At 40.5% G+C, this 18,758-nt stretch overlaps 1 protein-coding gene across 1 annotated transcript in view; it reads left to right on the top strand.

Annotated features, from left to right (window-relative positions):
- KCND2 (potassium voltage-gated channel subfamily D member 2) overlaps nt 1-18,758 on the top strand; it is a 471,742-nt gene that overhangs the window by 358,043 nt on the left and 94,941 nt on the right. Inside the window, exon 2 of the mRNA XM_075857140.1 lies at nt 9,090-9,252. Within this exon, the coding sequence (XP_075713255.1) occupies nt 9,090-9,252 (163 nt within the window). The remainder of the gene's footprint in view (nt 1-9,089; nt 9,253-18,758) is intronic.

Below are 18,758 nucleotides of genomic sequence, written 5' to 3' on the forward strand. Positions count from 1 at the left end.
AGCGCAGTCGACTTTAATTAACCTCCTCATATGGGAGTGTGGTCTCCAATTATTTTTTCCATTTTTCAATATTTGCTTCTACTCCTATTTCGCTTAGTTCCTCTATTATCCCCAGAAACATATATCCTCGTGAGATCCTCAGTTCTTTTTGCATAAACCTTTCATCTATTATATAAGGACTTAGGCCCCATGCACACGACCGTAAAAACTCCCGTACGGGCCCATAGACTTCTATTGGCACCGGTACCTCCCCGTATGCTTACGGGAAGGTGCCCGTGCCGTTGAAAAAGATAGAACATGTCCTATTTCAGGCCGTAATTATGGCACGGGCAGCCCATAGAAGTCTATGGGGCTCCCGTAATTACGGGTGACTACGTGTGTGCACCCGTAATTACGGGAGCGTTTCTAGGTGACCTCAGTAAATAGTCACTGTCTAGGGTGCTGAAAGAGTTAAACGATCGGCAGTAACTGTTTCAGCACCCTGGACAGTGGCTACCGATCAGAATATAGATAAAGCTGTAAAAAATAAAATAAAAAGACGTTCATGCTTACCCAGAACTCCCTGCTTCTTCCTCCAGTCCGGCCTCCTGGGATGACGTTACAGCCCATGTGACCACTGCAGCCAATCAGAGGTCAATCACAGGCTGCACAGGTCACATGGACTGCCGCGTCATCCAGCGAGGTCGGGCTGGATGTCGAAAGAGGGACACGTCACCAAGAAAACGGCCGGGTAAGTATGAATTTCTTTTACTTTTATTACGGAAAGGGCTGTCCCTTCTCTCTATCCTGCACTGATAGAGAGAAGGGCTGCCGATTAGTGCAGTGCAATTTTGCAGCCAAAAACGTGCCCGTAAATACGGGTGGAATACGGGTCGAATACGTGTGACCAAGGACCCGCATTTACGCCAGTATTTACGGGTGGACAAAAATACGGTCGTGTGCATGAGGCCTAAATCTGTAGAAAGTTCTAAATATGAGATTCAGGTAGATTGAATTGTTCTTGTAACTCTTTAAAATATTTTGCCATCCCATCCATATATCTGTGTTATATTTTTCAGGCCCCTACTTCTCCAATATCTTAACATTTTTAGGGCTATTAAAGAAAAAACGTTACCTGAAGTATACATATACCCAGTCAGGGGCGTAGCTATAGGGGGTGCAGAGGTAACTGTCGCACCGGGGCCATTGAGCCTAAGGGGGCCCATAAGCCCCATAGCCGCATAACAAGACACCTGTAATATAAAAGATATTTGTTAGGCAGAGGCCCAATGCAGAATTTGTATTTTGCATTGGGGCCCAGGAGCTTATAAGGCCTCATTCACACATTTCAGATTTGTTCAGTGTTTTGCATCAGTATTTTGAAGCCAAAATCCGGAGTGGATACATAGTGGAGAATAAGTATAAATCTTTCCATTATATTTACCCTGTGTTTATGATCCAGTCCTGGTTTTAGCTTACAAATACATATATAAAAAATCTGTGTGAATGCGGCCTGATACAGCACCCATAGCAGTCGATGGGGCCCTACTGTACCTCTGTGTGCCTCGAGTTCATACACAGGCAAATTTAATCCAACAAAAAAGAAAATAGGACCATGCTCCATCAGATATAAATAAGAAATGGAGGCAGCAAATCATGATCAATTTATTCACCCACTGCAAGATTTCAGTTCACTGTGGAGTTTTTCTAATGCAATAGAACAGTGCACTTGTTCAAATAAATATATATTACTTTCATGTGTAATCACATTATTTAGTCAATAAATGCACAATAGTGCCTACAGAATGTGATCCTTAAATACATAATCTGTGAAATATCGGTGCTGAAATACTCAAATTTATTGAAGTGTCTAATACATTTTAAAAAAGGTGATTAAAATTGTGTATCGATACCATCTATGAACAAATACAATTAACCCATATAAAAATCTGGAAAGATACATACAACAGTACTTATAATGATATACGACACACTGTTAGTGTCTTCATATATACCATATCAGAATGGGCAGGATAATACAAGGGTCCAATTTTAAAGTCAACATTCAGGCCTTTAGGGGTAAGCGTATCAAGTTTAGAGAGATATTTCCATCTCTGACATTTATCCAGAGGATATCCACAGGATGTACCATAAATGTCCGATGGATAAGTTTGATGTGTCACATGACCATCTTCCCATTGAAAAAACTAAAGATGGATACAAAATGGCCAACTTCAAAATGGGCGCCATGGTCAACACCCAGCTTGAAAAGTTTCCCCCCTCCCATATACTAATATGCCACAAACAGGAAGTTAATATCACCAACCATTCCCATTTTATTTAGGTGTATCCATATAAATGGCCCACCTTGTATTTTGGTTTTATAATAGTAAAGCATTTTGTAAGGGGAAAAGGTGGGTTTTTCATTTTTTTTCACATTTTTTTTAAAATTAACTTTATTAATCTTTTTTTTTACTTTTTTACTAGTCCCACTAGGGGACTTTAATATGCGATTCTCCGATCGCTATTATAATACACTGCAATACTTTTGTATTGCAGTGTATTACTGCCTGTCCGTTTAACACGGACAGGCATCCGCTAGGTCATGCCTCCGGCATGATCTAGCAGGCATTCGCTCCAGGCAGACCTGGGGGCCTTTATTAGGCCCCCGGCTGCAATTGGAGACACAGACACTCGGCGATCGTATCGCCGGGTGTCGGTGGGAGAGAGAGGGAGCTCCCTCCCTCTTTCCAAAACCACTCAGATGCGGTGCACGCTATTGTGCACCGCATCTGAGGGGTTAAACGGGTGAGATCGAAACTTATATCGATCTCACACGGCAGAGCAGGGACGCCCACAGCCCTCAGCTGCCTCTAGCAGCTGAGAGCAGGGAGATTTGACAGCTCCCTGCTCTGTTTACTTTATCCTGATGCAGTGCCGTAAAAAGGCATATACATCAGAATAAAGTCCGTTAGTGGCTGCCGTGAAAAGGCATATTGGCGGTCACTAACGGGTTAACCAACCAATGAACATATAAATAGGCATATAACCCCTGTAGTTTATCTATACATTAGTGGTTATTGTGGACATTGTGATCAATAGAGCCAGGATTTACCCATATAGTATGTTCTAGAGATTGGCGCGGGTCCCATATCCTGTGGAAATGCCATAAATGTCAGAGATGGTAGTACCCCTTTGAAGACCCACTCAAGAGCCCTCTGTCTTTTAGAGATATTTTTTGTTCACAGATGGTATTGACTTACAATTTTGAGCACCATACATACCTGAAATGATATGATAACCTGATATCGTGATTATGATGTCCTTAGATAGTCTTATGTACAGTCTTGGCCAAAAGTTTTGAGACTGACACAAATCTTTGCTTTCACAAAATTTGCTGCTTTAGTTTTTATAGTGGCAATTTGCATTAACTCTAAATTGTTATGAAAAGTGATCAGATGAACTGCAATTAATTGTCATTTCTTGCCATGAAAATTAACTTAATCACAAAAACTGCATTTCAACCCTGCCACAAAATGACCTGCTAACATAATTTCCGTCATCTTCTTGTTAGTTCAGAAGAACGTGTTAATGAGGACAAGCCGCTGATATCACCCTGTCATGCTGAGTGAATTATAAGAGCAGACTGGTTGATTTAAAAGGGGGATGGTGCTTAAAATCATTGTCTTCTTCTGTTAACCATGGTTACCTCCAAGGAAACACGGGCAGTCATCATTGCTTGGCATCAAAGGAGCTTTACAGGCAAGGACATTGCTGCTTGTAAGATTGCACCTAAATCCCAGGGTGCCGACGGTTGTCGTGGCAACTTGGTCCCCTGGGCGCCTGCATTAGTATTGCAGTATATTGTGCAAGCGATCCAATGATTGCTGGTTCAAGTCCCCTAAGGAAACTTACACTCCTCAACATTGAAATTGCAACACCAAGATGGGAAAGCTGTAAGGTTATGCAAATCGAGGAAGTAGCAGGTGTCGCTAAGATATGCAAATGATCACATTTTCAAGCACCTAGCTCTAATCTGTGGCATGTCGGAGGGGCCTAAAAGCCAAATTGAAAGCAAAGTTTTTTAGCCATGCAAAACGTCAAAAAATCGGATCAAGTGGTGTGGGATGATTGTGCAATGCCTACTGTTCGTCGACATGCCAGTTATCGCCTGTTCCTTTGTAGGTCCCCAGGGCTGATTGCAGAGGGATTCCCCAGTCTTAGATCACGTCACTGGGTTTCCGATGACGCGATCAAAGAGGGGAGTTCCCTTTGATCATGCCGCGGTCACGGACCGCAGAGATCAAAGGGTTAAACAGCTGGGGTTGGAATGTTTTCCGACCCCAGCTGTATGTAGCAGGCTGCTCTAAGATCAGTATCTGTAAGTAACAGCTCCTGCTCACAGGAGCGCTCATCAGCCTCTTCTACAGCGATGCCAAAAGACGTCGCTGTAGACGAAGCACCTGCACTGCCTGCCGTCAAAAGATGGTGGGCGGTCGTAAAGGATTTAAAAAAATAATAGGTTAATAATAAGTTTTCTTTTTTTAAAGTAGTAAAACATAAAAATAACTATATAAATTTGGTATCTCCATAATCGTATTAAGCCACAGAATAAAATTAACAGGATAAATACAGTAAAAATTAATCCCAAAAAAGAATGAGGAAATTTCTTGTTTTTTTTTATATTCCACTTGACAAAATATATATATTTTTAAGTGTCCCAGTACGTTAAAGGCTCCAAATAAAAACTACAACTTCCCCTGCAAAAAAACAAGCTCTCATACATACGGCTGCGTCAATGGAAAATAAAAAGTTATGACTCTTGGAATGCGAAATGAAAACATTTAAAATAACCTGGTCATTAAAAAGTTAATTGATATACAGTGTTGAGGGAATATATTACATATATGTTTATTGTGAGTTCTCTACAGGAAATGCAAAAATCATGTTCATAAAACCTACAATTACAGTATTGGAAAGTCTTACATCCTATATTTAAATATAAATGCAATAACACAAGCAAAGTCTCAGCTTGCGTGTAGTTGTAATTGGCAATCTGTGTATATTCTGGAGGTAAGGGATAAGAACTTGGTTGTAATGGTTCATTATGCCATCTGCTGGGCATTTTGCTTTCTGAAATATAATTTGTATGCATAGCGCATGGAAATTACCATCATAAAATATTTTATAGTAGATTCGACCTAATCCAGGTCCCATGTCCTAACTGTTCCACAACATAGTTTTTACCTGCTCCTAATGATGTCTTATATTTAGCTCCTGGCTAGTTATGTAGTTATGTCAGACTGCTTGGAAAATAGTTTGTAAATCAGTATAATGCTGGTGTGCGTGCGTGCATAAATATGTATATACATATATATACTAGTCCTTCTCAATGAATTAGAATATCATCAAAAACGTAATTTATTTCAGTAATTATTTTCAAAAAGTGAAACTCATATATTATATAGATTCATTACACACAGAGTGATCTATTTCCAGCATTTTTTTTTGTTTAATGTTGATGATTATGGCTAACAGTTAATGAAAACCCAAAATTTAGTCTCTCAGAAAATTAGAATATTACATAAACCCAATTTCAAAAATGATTTTTAGTACCGAAATGTTGGCCTACTGAGAAGTATGTACAGTATATGCACGCAATACTTGGTCGGGGCTCCTTTTGCATGAATTACTGCATCAATGCGGCGTGGCATGGAGGCGATCAGCCTGTGGCACTGCTGAGGTGTTATCAATGCGGCGTGGCATGTAGGCGATCAGCCTGTGGCACTGCTGAGGTGTTATGGAAGCCCAGGTTGCTTTGATATCGGCCTTCAGCTCGTCTGCATTGTTGGATCTGGTGTCTCTCATCTTCCTCTTGACAATACCCCATAGATTCCCTATGGGGCTTAGGTCAGGTGTGTTTGCTGACCAATCAAGCGCAGTGCTACTGTAGTTATTATACCAGGTATTGCTACTTTTGGCAGTGTGGGCAGGTGCCAAATCTCAAGAAAAAAATGCTGGAAATAGATCTGTGTGTAATGAATCTATATAATATATGAGTTTCACTTTTTGAATTGACTTACTGAAATAAATTAACTTTTTGATGATATTCTAATTCATTGAGAGTGAAATGTTGCACGTGGGCCAATAAAGTCCAAACTTTTTTTCTCTTCATTTTTGGAGTGCTGCCTATTTTCTTATTATTGTATAACAAAGGCTTGCAGGCTACAAATTGTGGGCTCTGCACCCACCATTGACTCTTATTATTTGATGCTGCTCTAATTTCCTGATTTGCAGTTGATCAGTTTGGTTATTTATATACAAAATGGGTAAACAGTAAAACCCCAAACTAAAAGGGCATATTCGCATTCAATTGCATTGCAAACCAGCAAGTACAATTATCCTCTGCTGAATCTCAGGGACTGTGAGTCCAGACATGCAGTATGTAACAGTTGAGCCAGAGAGGGACTATCTCAAAAATTGGCTTTGCCTAGTCTAGATGTCTGGATTGTTTCAAACTTTTGAGATTTAAAAATAATGAATCCATACATAAAATATCATACACACGCTCACACATACACATATGTACAAAGATGACACTTGACTAAACCTATTCATACACACACACACACACACACACACACACACACACACACACACACACACGCATAAACAATACTTATACATACACACAAACATGCACATATATTAAAGTGTAATGAAACATTTATAAAACATTTGAGATGCTGTAGTAACATGTCAGAAGTTTTGATTAGTGGGGGTCCAAGCACTGAGACAACTACCAATCGCTAAAGGGAAGCGGTAGAAGTGCTTGGGTGACTGCTGTGCCGCTTTGTTTCTGAACGACTTTCCTCGGAAAGCCAAGCAAGCAGTGTACGAGCTCAATAGAAAGTCTATGATCTGCCTCTATTGAAGATACGCCAATGGCACCTTGTTACAGAGCCCTACAGCCTCTATGCACTACTGTGCAATGCTTTGTCAGGTATCGTATGTGCAGAGATATCCTCCCCTAGAAGCAATCCTGGGTGTCAGATGAATGATAAGGAATCATTACAAAGATTTCTTGAATTTGTTAACAACTTTTCTGAAGAAAAAATGGAAAGTCAACGACCAACGGTGAAATCGGTTGTGTAAACCGGACTATAAAAAAATGCCTGAGCAATTTTATAACCAAGGAAAGTTTGACATCATAATTTATGAAGTTGAACCCTATTTCCTTATCAAGTATTCTGTTTTATATTTAATTAATATATTCATAAAATAGGGAATTGTACTTAGTTACATAGTACGGTTGAAACAAGACATATGTCCATCAAGTTCCACCAAGGAATGGGAGAGTGGGAAGGGATATGGGTAAACTATAGTACTTTGTTTTGCTCTTATTAACTAATACGCCCTTAAAATGAAAACTGTCCCTCTTGATCCCAAGTGGCAATTTACTAATAAATATAGTTTTTAAGAAAATGTATGGTTCATTACTTGGGAAATAAATCAGCTAATGAAAAATTGGAATAACCCTTTAAGACAGTTCTATCTGTATTCTATAGACAGAGGCAACAAGGATCAGAATTGTTACGTTATAGGTAAATTCAGATTTTGGTTATGCAGTTTGGCTATAGATGGGTGAAAACCAGAATTGTGAGGGCAGAACATGGTGCGGGTTTGTGAACAGGTAGACACTGACTGTAAATGATTGGTCAGCTGATGAAGATGAATTGGTTGTTATATGGACTTTGTACAAATAAGTAGATAGACCTTATAATTCATAGGGGTGGTGTGTGCTGTTTGAGATGCTTCACTTAATCTCAGAAATAGCCAAAATGTAGAAATAGGCACAGAAAATCAAAGGACCACAACCTGTTAGAGTTTAAAAAATATATATTCTTTTTATAAATATAATGGTATACAAAAATCACTATAAAAATAGTGCAAGAAGTGTAAAAAAAGTAGTCACCCCATATGAAGAAGTCATTTCAATCAGATAGGCCGGTAACATGTCATATTTTCCGGACTTGAGATCTAGCGGAGTTCGGCAGAGACCTACGTGGATGATAAGTCGGCGTTTGACTACGCCAGGTGCGACGTTTCGGGGGACATCCCCCTTTCTCAAGATCTCAAGTCTGGAAAATATGACATCTTACCGGCCTATCTGATTGAAATGACTTCTTCATATGGGGTGACAACTTTTTTACACTTCTTGCACTATTTTTATAGTGATTTTTCTATACCATTATATTTATAAAAAGAATATATATTTTTTCAACTCTAACAGCTTGTTGTCCTTTCATTTTCTGTGCCTATTTCTACTTTTTGTTATATGGACTTACCACAAAATGACAGGATCTATACAGATTGAACATGTTTTTTCTATTTTTATTCTTACTAATTTAAGCTCACCCATAAATATAAACATTTTGCATTATTTACATATAAAAAAAGAATGGCTACTTGCACTATTATCAACTCTAAATGTGGACTATGGCACTTAGCAACCCTGATGGCACATCATAATTTGAAAATTTTTGTTGTTTTCACTGCTCACGTCACTTTTAAAAAAGTGGATGGGGCTTAGCAGGAGGGGGTGAGGGCGGGGTCCACCCATGGGCCGAAAGATTTATTAGAATTTTCGCCAGGAAACTGGCATCATTTTTTTATTTTTTTTACATCTATGCCATGTAGCTGGCATCAATTTCACTCTGTGGCGCACAGACAGCTGAAAATGTGATACATTTATTAAGATGCATACAACTTTTGTATAAAACAGCATTCTTAGTAAATCTGGGCCAGTGTGTATTAAATTTACTATTTAATAAATCTATCAATATCTGCCAAATGGGAAACTTGGCACAACATTCTTTGCTTCTGTTCTGCATTTCGTTATTCCACTCCCAAGACAGATAATTGTTCCAGTTCTTTTACTAATAGGTTGTTTTGACATTTGTTTATATTCTGCTGTATTTTGGATTTAAATGCAGCACAGTATGAGGAGGACTTTGATAAATGTAATTGTTTTTAGTTCAGCGACTCAACGCTTTTAAATTGCATGTTGATCCGATTTCTGAATGTGTTACATATGTTTGTTTCTGCAGGTACGGTGATATGGTTCCAAAGACTATAGCTGGGAAGATTTTCGGTTCCATATGTTCCCTGAGTGGTGTGTTGGTCATTGCATTACCAGTTCCTGTAATAGTCTCCAACTTCAGCAGGATCTACCACCAGAACCAACGAGCAGACAAACGGAAAGCACAAAAGGTAATAACATACACCGCTCCACAATTATGCTAGTATTATATTTTACATGCAGTGATTGTAGTGAAATTATGTGAATATACAGTGAAACCTCTTAAAACTGACCACCCAAAATTGCACAGAAAAATTGTCTTATATGAGGGTGCTCCTCTGAAAGAAAAAAGTACACAGAATGCAGGTTTAAGTATACAGCAAACATGCACCGTACACAAATAAGCAACCCTCTCATTCCTAGTCCCCAGCAATGCACCCCTCTAATTCTGGCTACCCAGCATGACACAAACCTAACTCTTTTCCCCAGAATGGTTCCACTGTTGGTCCCCAGCATGGATTCGCTCTCATTCCTGATCCCCATTAGGGCTCCACTCTCATTCCTGGTCCCAAGTAATGGCTTCCCCTCTCATTCTTATACAGTACTCTACACCAACATGACTCTCCTCATTTTTAGACCCCAGTCATGTTCTGCTCTCCATATCTCCCCTCACAGATAACCTTGACACCTCAGTGTCAGTCTGCATACTCCCTTGCTCAGCAATTGTGTGTGCTGTTTAGTGCAGCATCACGCTGCACCCTTCCTTTTTCTGACAGCCTCCTTCCTCCTCCCTCCTCCCTACATTCCTCCTTCCTCAAATGCTCCTCCTACTGCCCTCTCTACCATAATGATGGTCATTTTGTACAATCTGCTGTGATATCATAATGTGTTGTCTGTTGTTTTGATATGACTACAGGTAATCTTACTGAGGTAGGCTTCTGTCTGAAGTATACAACAGGAGGATTTACATATAGTAGCATATGTTGCCCATAGGACCCCATAATAAAAAAAAATTATACGGCGTAGCCTCTGCATGGAGGAGTGTAGTCTTCTACCCTATTACATACATAAAAAAAAGAGGGTATGCTGACACATACTGTACAGGCCCGCCATATGCCAAAAGGAAACCCTTTCGGCATACGCCTGATGAGTGCGGCTCTATGGATACTTTCCGCATATGTGTCTGGAACTTTAACAGTGTATTTGCAAAGCATAGTTTACAAATGTAATGTAAGCACAGTCCTATTTTAACTCTTCACAAAAGAAACATTTAAATGGCAAATTTTGCTTTGATAATTCTGGATATAGTAGTACATCCAACTCAATGTTTTGGACTAAAGTGATTGCATCCAAGCTTATAAGACCTTCCTAAATTTAAAGAGGAACTGTCACTATTTTTTCCCTTGGAAATAAACTAAGAGGAGTGCACAGGTCCTCTAGAGCAGTGTTTCTCAACATTCCGTAATTAAATAAATTACCTTTAAAGTACCCCTAAGGTTATGTCATAATAATGGATAATAATATCATTAGACGAAGCAAGGCTTTACTGCATCAATAATCGTTCTTGAAACTGCATACCAAGAAATTGCCAGATTGAGGAAGTATATCCCGATTGACTGATGTGTTCTGTGGAAAGTGTCTTCAAACTATCAGGTGCATTCATTTCACATTCAGGCTGCCAACAATTAACGATATGACTGGAATCTATGATCTCCATATATAATTACAATGAGTATAATGATAACACTGGCTATGGATTTGGTCAGTCAGTCGGACAGTGTATTGGACATGTGGGTCATTGTCCCTCTTCATGTGGTCATTATCATGAGTAATGGGGAAATCAAAAGACACATTTTTTCAAGAGAGAAATTCTTATAGCTAAATCTCTATGTGTAGAAATGGCTCAAGTTTTTTTTATCTGAAGGCCACATTGGCAGCTTGTATTTCAGGAATATATTACAATAAAAATTGTATATATTATTTATACTAATACAAACTTACCACACATTAAATGCTTAGTTAAATAAGCATTGTTTATATGAAACATGACAACTTCTTAACCCCTAAAAAACTCTATTTCGGCCTTAAAGAGGCTCTGTCACCAGATTATAAGTGCTCTATCTCCTACATAATCTGATAGGCGCTGTAATGTAGATAACAACAGTGGTTTTTATTTTGAAAAATGATAATTTTTGCGCAAGTTATGAACAATTTTAGATTTATACTAGTTCGTTTCTTAATAGACAACTGGGCATTTTTTTACCTTTTTACCAAGTGGGCATTGTAAAGAGAACTGTATGACACTGACCAATCAGCGTCATACACTTCTCTTCATTCATTTTCAGCTGTACTCGCAGCACAGCGTGATCTCGCGAGATCACGCTGTGCTGTCACATACTCCCACATGAACTTTACCGAAGTGTCTTGAGAGTGAATAGACATTGCCTATGGATGCAATGTCTATTTACACTCCTGACACTTCGGTAAAGTTTCGGTGGGACTTACAGCACAGCGTGATCTCGCGACATCACGCTGTGCTGTGATTAAGTCCAACAGAAATCACAGCACAGCGTCCGTGTCATACACTTTGGTCAGCGTCATACACTTCTCTTTACAATGCCCAGTTGGTAAAAAGGTAAAATAAAGCCCAGTTGTCTATTAAGAAACTAAGCATAAATCTAAAATTGTTCATAACTTGCTCAAAAATGATTGTTTTTCAAAATAAAAACCACTGTTGTTATCTACATTACTGCGCCGATCAGATTATGTAGGAGATAGGGCACTTATAATCTGGTGACAGAGCCTCTTTAACCCCTTCCTGCTCCTGGACGTACTATTAGGTCATGGTAACTATAGCGTTCGCGCTCCATGACCTAATAGTACGTCTCGGGAGTAACGGCCGTTTCGGCCGTCCTCCCGACACATACAGGAGCTGTGACAGCTGCTGTCTTGTTCAGCAGCTGTCACAGCTCCTACAGCGGGGACCGATCGCTGTGTCCCCGCTGATTAACCCCTTAAAAGCCGCGTTCTATAGAGATCGCGGCTTTTTAGGGGTTAAGCTGCCATCGCCAGCCTGTTACACGATAGCGGCCGGCGATGGTGACTATGGCAACCGGACACCAAATAATGGCGTCCGGCTATGCCATAGACGGAAGCCTAGTGGGTCCTGACAACGTCAGGACCCACTATGCTTGCTGTCAGTGAGTAGCTGACAGTTCAAATACACTGCACTACGCATGTAGTGCAGTGTATTAGAATTGCGATCAGGGCCTCCTGCCCTCAGGTCCCCTAGTGGGGCAAAGTAATACAGTAAAAAAAAAGTTAAAAAAAGATGTGTAAAAATAAGAAAATAAAAGTTTTAAAAGTATTAAAAGTAAAAATCCCCTTTTTACCTTATCAGTAATTTATTATGAATAAAAATATATAAACAAACAAAAAACTATACATAATTGGTATCGCCGCGTCCGTAACGGCCTGAACTACAAAATGATTTCATTATTTATCCCGCACGGTGAACGCCGTAAAAAAAAATAATAATAAACCGTACCACAATCACAATTGTTTGGTCACTTCACCTCCCAAAAAATGGAATAAAAAGAGATCAAAAAGTCGCATGTACCGAAAAATGGTACTGATGGAAATTACAGTTCGTTACGCAAAAAATAAGTCCTCGCACGGCTTTATTGATTGAAAAATAAAAACGTTCCGGCTCTAAGAATAAGGTAACACAAAAAGTGAATGATTGTTTACAAAACGTATTTTATTGTGCAAACGCCATAAGACATTAAAAAAACCTATAAACATCTGGTATCGCCGTAATCGTATCGCCCCGCAGAATAAACTAAATATGTCATTTATAGCGCACGGTGCACGCTGTAAAAAAAATAGAATAAAAAAACAATAGTAGGATTGCTGTTTTTTAGTCACCACGCCACCTAAAAATAGAATAAAAACTGATCAAAAAGCCGCATTCACCCCAAGAAAACTAAAATGAATTCCTCAAGGAGTGTAGTTTCCAAATTGGGGTCACTTTTGGGGGGTTTCCAATGTTTTGGCACCACAAGACCTCTTCAAACCGGACATGGTGCCTAGTAAAAAAGAGGCCTCAAAATCCACTAGGTGCTCCTTTGCTTCGGAGGCCGGTGCTTCAGTCCATTACTGCCCGAGGGCCACATGTGGGATATTTCTCAAAACTGCAGAATCTGGGCAATACGTATTAAGTTGCGTTTCTCTGATAAATCCTTTTGTGTTGTAAAAAAAATGGAATAAAGAGGATTTTCTGACAAAAAATTTTTTTAAACTTCACCTCTACTTTGCTCTAAATTTCTGTGAAACACCTAAAGGGTTCATAAACTTTCTAAATGCTGTTGTGAATACTTTGAGGGGTCTAGTTTCTAAAATGGGGTGTTTGATAGGGGTTTCTAATATATGGGCCCCTCAAAGCAACTTCAGAACTGAACTGGAACCTAAAAAAATAAATAAATTAGCCAATACTTCGCTTCTTACATTATACTGATAATGAGCCGTGCCCACTCCGAGATGACCCCAGTTTTGACCGTTTGTATAAACGGAGACCCCTATTAGACCGTTTCAGTGCCCGGTTTTCCCAAGCATTCACCCCCAAGAAGTGTATTTCTATTGATGAGTCCCTGGTACATTTTAAAGGGAGGGTTCAATTCCGCGAGTTCCTGCCGGGTAAGAGGGCAAGGTATGGCGTGAAGATGTATAAGCTGTGAGAGTGCATCAGGGTATACCTACAGGTTTAGGATATATGAAGGAAAGGCCACCCCCAACCCAGACTGCATCCTGGACTACAATAGGTACATGGGAGGGATGGACTTGTCAGATCAAATCTTGAAGCCCTACAGCGCCATGCGGTGTGGTATAAGAAGCTGGCCAAGTACATCATACAGATGGCTTTGTACAATGCGTACGTGCTACATCGATGTACAGGCCAGACGGGAACTTTCCTGGAATTTCAAGAGGTGATTATCGAGAACCTAATCTTTAGGGACCAAGAAGGGGGGGGGGGGCACCCAGTACTTCTGGAAGCGGGGCCACACGCATTGTACCAGGGCGGCAACACTTTCCAGGAGAAGTTCCCCAAACTGGCAAGAAGGGAAAAAGTCAAAAGAGGTGCAAAGTCTGCTATAAGGGATGACACAATATATCAATGTGACACGTGTCCCGAATAACCAGAGCTCTGTATGAAAGAGTGTTTTAAAATTTATCATACATCCCTTGGTTTATAATTTACCCCAATTTTACTTACCCTGATGCACTCCGCACAGCTTATCCCCCCTCGTCTTTCCCCTCTGAGCCCTGCTGTGTGCCCAGGCAGCTGATAACAGCCACATGTAGGGTATTGCCATACCCGGGAGAACCCACATTACAGTTTATGGGGTGTAGGTCTCCGGTCAAAATGCTCACTACACCCCGTAGATGAATGCCTTAAGGGTGTAGTTTTTAAAACGGGGTCACTTCTTGCGGGTTTCAACTGTACTGGTACCTCAGGGGCTTCTGCATACATGACTTTGCACTAGAAAATCCCCAGTAGGCCAAATGGTGGTCCTTTCCTTCTGAGCCCTCCCATGGGCCCAAACTGCAGTTTATCACCACAAATGTGGTATTGCGGCACTCAGAACAAATTGCGCAACAGAATGGGGTATTTTTGTTTCTTGTGTAAATAAGAAATTTTCATCCAAAACTACATATTATTTGAAAAAAATAATTTTGTTTTCATTCCCAGCCCAATTTAAATAAGTTCTGTGAAAAAACTATGCGGTCAAAATGGTCACAACACCCATAAATGAATTCCTTGAGGGGTGTAGTTTCCAAAGTGGGGTCACTTCTGGTGGGTTTCCATTGCTTTGATACCTCTGGGGCTCTGCAAATGCGACATGGCACCCGAAAACCAATCCAGCAAAATCTGGACTCCAAAGAACAAATAGCGCTCCTTTGCTTCTGAGCCCTCCCATGGGCCCAAACAGCAGTTTATCACCACAAATGGGGTATTGCCGCACTCAGGACAAATTGGGCAACAAAATGGAGTATTTTATTTCTTGTGAAAATATGAATTTTTGAGCTAAAATTACATATTATTGGAAAAAATATATTTTTTTTTCATTCCCAGCCCAATTCAAATAAGTTCTGTGAAGAAACTATGGGTCTAAATGGTCACATTACCCATAAATGAATTCCTTGAGGGGTGTAGTTTCCAAAATGGGGTCACTTCTGGTGGGTTTCCATTGCTTTAATACCTCTGGGGCTCTGCAAATGTGACATGGCACCAGAAAACCAAACCAGCAAAATCTGCACTCCAAAGAACACACAGCGCTCCTTCCCTTCTGAGGCCTCCCATGAGCCCAAACGGCAGTTTATCACCACAAATGGGGTATTGCTGCACTCAGGAGAAATTGGGCAACAAAATGGAGTATTTTGTTCCCTGTGAAAATAAGAAATTTTGATAAAAAATTACATCTTATTGGAAAAAATGACATTTTTTTAAATGTCACAGCCCAATTGAAATAGGTGCTGTGAAAAAACTGTGCGGTCAAAATGCTAACAACAACCATAAATGAATTCCTTGAGGGGTGTAGTTTCCAAAATGGGGTCACTTCTGGCGGGTTTCCATTGCTTTGATACCTCTGAGGCTCTGCAAATGCGACATGGCACCCGAAAACCAATCCAGCAAAATCTGTACTCCAACAAACACATAGCGCTCCTTTCCTTCTGAGCCCTCCCATGAGCCCAAACGGCAGTTTATCACCACAAATGGGGTATTGCCACACTAAGGACAAATTGGGCAACAAAATGGGGTATTTTGTTCTCTGTGAAAATAAGAAATTTTGATCACAAATGACATTTTATTGGAAAAAATTAAATTTTTTTCATTTCACAGCCCAATTGAAATAGGTGCTGTGAAAAGACTGTGCGGTCAAAATGGTAACAACAACCATAAATGAATTCCTTGAGGGGTGTAGTTTCCAAAATGGGTCACTATTGGGGGATTCCTACTGTTTTGGCACCTCAACACCTCTTCAAACCTGGCATGCTGCCTAAAATATATTCTAATAAAAAAGAGGACTCAAAATGCACTAGGTGCTTCTTTGCTTCTAGGGCTTGTGTTTTATTCCACGAGCACAGTAGAGTCACATGTGGGACATTTCTAAAAACTGCAGAATCTGGACAATACATATTTAGTAGTGTTTCTCTGGTAAAACCTTCTGTGTTACAGAAAAAAAATGAATAAAATTGAAATTCAGCAAGAAAAATGAAATTAGCAAATTTCACCTCAACTTTGCTTTAATTCCTGTGAAATGCCTGAAGAGTTAAAAAACTTTCTAAATGCTGTTTTGAATACTTTGAGGGGTCTAGTTTTTAAAATGGGGTGTTTTATCAGGGTTTCTAATACATAGGCCCCTCAAAGCCACTTCAGAACTCAAGAGGTACCTTAAAAAAAAGGCTTTTGAAATTTTCTTAAAAATATGAGAAATTGCAGTTTATGTTCTAAGCCGTTTAACGTCCAAGAAAAATAAAAGAATGTTCAAAAAATGATGCCAATCCAAAGTAGACATATGGGAAATGTGAACTAGTAACTATTTTGGGTGGTATAACCGTCTGTCTTACAAGCAGATGCATTTAAATTCTGAAAAATGCTATTTTTTCCAAATTTTCTCTAAATTTTGCAATTTTTCACCAATAAACACTGAATATATCGACCAAATTTTACCACGAACATGAAGCCCAATGTGTCACGAGAAAACATTCTCAGAATCGCTTGTGTAGGTTTAAGCATTCCGACGTTATTACCACATAAAGTGAAATATGTCAGATTTGAAAAATGGGCTCTGAGCCTTAAGGCCCAAACTAGGCTGCGTCCTTAAGGGGTTAAGGGATTATTGCCATCTTGGAACTTCATGGCATATCCACAGGATATTTCCGTACTCCTGGCCACCTCGTAACTCATTGGCCGGAGAGCAGTGACAGTGGGGGAAAGTAGGAGTGGGGTCAGGGGGCCCCATTCTATGGATTGGTCACAGAGGTGGAACACACATCTATCAAACTTTTATTGGCATATCCTGTGGATATGGTATAAATGTATGAGATGGAAATATCCCTTTAAGGACCCAGCAGAGAGAATTTTTATGTGACAGTACATTACATACAGTACATGTAAAATGCACAGGCATTTGTTAGGGCATAGCTTTGGTATGCCCTAATAGTCAAAAATACTAGATAGTCCAGAAGGCCTTTATTATTTATTTTGTGCGAACATTTTGGCGCAATGTAGTGAATTCTGGTGCACTTTGAATAATAAATCTGTCCTAGAACGTGAATGCAAACATTACAAGTATAAATGATGATATGTTTCAGTACAGTCAGTACATAACATTAGACTGGATAGACCACTTGGTCTTATTTTAGGTTTCTATGCAGCTGGAAAATCAACGTATAATACCCTGTTACAAAAACGTAAATTGTACAAAATTAGAAGGGGTCTGTTTTTGTTTTACCCAGAGACAACGGCACTCTGGTCCATGGGCTGTGTCTGGTATTGCAGCTCAGCCCCATTCACTTGACTAGAGTTGAGCTGCCATACCTAAAACAGCTGATGACAATAGTGGCTGTAACGCCGGCGGCGGAAACCCGCATCTGACAGCAGTCCTGGTCGCCAGGTCTCATACGTCCCTTGGCGGTCTCTGTTTCCTGCAGTTCACGGCTGCCGCATCCCTAGTGTGCGCGTGTGCGCGCACTCCGGACGCCTCTTAAAAGTCCAGTGCGCGCTAATATCAAAAGTTACCCAAACACCCCTGCTGCTTCCCAGGACTACTTAAGGCACTGTCACCATCTCCCAAGTGCCTGAGCAATGTTGTTACTAACCCAGTGTTAGCCTACAAAGGTTCCTGTATCCGTGACCAGTCCTGTATACTTCATCTTGAGTTCTATGTCCGTGACCAGTCCTGAATCCTGCACCTTGAGTTCTGTGTCCATGACGAGTCCTGTATCCTGTGTCCGTGTCCAGTCCTGTGTCCGTGACCAGTCCTGTGTCCGTGACCAGTCCTGTATTCTGCATCCTGAGTCCTGTGTCCGTGGCCAGTCCGATATCCTTCATCCTGTGTTCCTGATCAATCCGTTATCCTGTACTCTGTGGCTGCTTCCAGTAATCCACCACCATCCTGCTCCCAGTAATCAGGCACCGGCCTGCTTTCAATAATCCGACACCAGCCTGCTTCCAGTTGTCTGGCACCAGCCTGTTTCCAGTTATCCGGCACCAGCCTGTTTCCAGTTATCCGGCACCAGCCTGCTTCCAGTTATCTGGCACCAGTTGTTCATGTCATGCAAGACGATATGTAAGACTTCTGACTATGCCAGAGATCAGTTATTGCAGGCAGTTAACACCTTAGCCAATCGCCTCAACATTGCTCCTGTTACACCCCTGGCAACCCCACAAGCTGCTGCTCCATCTGCTCCTCAGCCAGCCGTAGTTCCATTCAGATCCGGAACCAAAATTTGTTTGCCACTTCCACCGTGATACGATGGAGAGGCGAAAACCTGTCGAGGCTTTCTCAGCGAATGCAAAATACATTTCAAATTACATGCACATCTGTTTCCGTCAGATCAGACCAAAGTAGCCTTCATTGTTTCCCTGTTGTCTGGCAAGGCCCTGGCATGGGCGAAACCTATCTGGGAATGT

This window comes from Rhinoderma darwinii, chromosome 3 (assembly GCF_050947455.1).
Source record: "Rhinoderma darwinii isolate aRhiDar2 chromosome 3, aRhiDar2.hap1, whole genome shotgun sequence".
NCBI classification, from domain to species: Eukaryota; Metazoa; Chordata; class Amphibia; order Anura; family Rhinodermatidae; genus Rhinoderma; species Rhinoderma darwinii.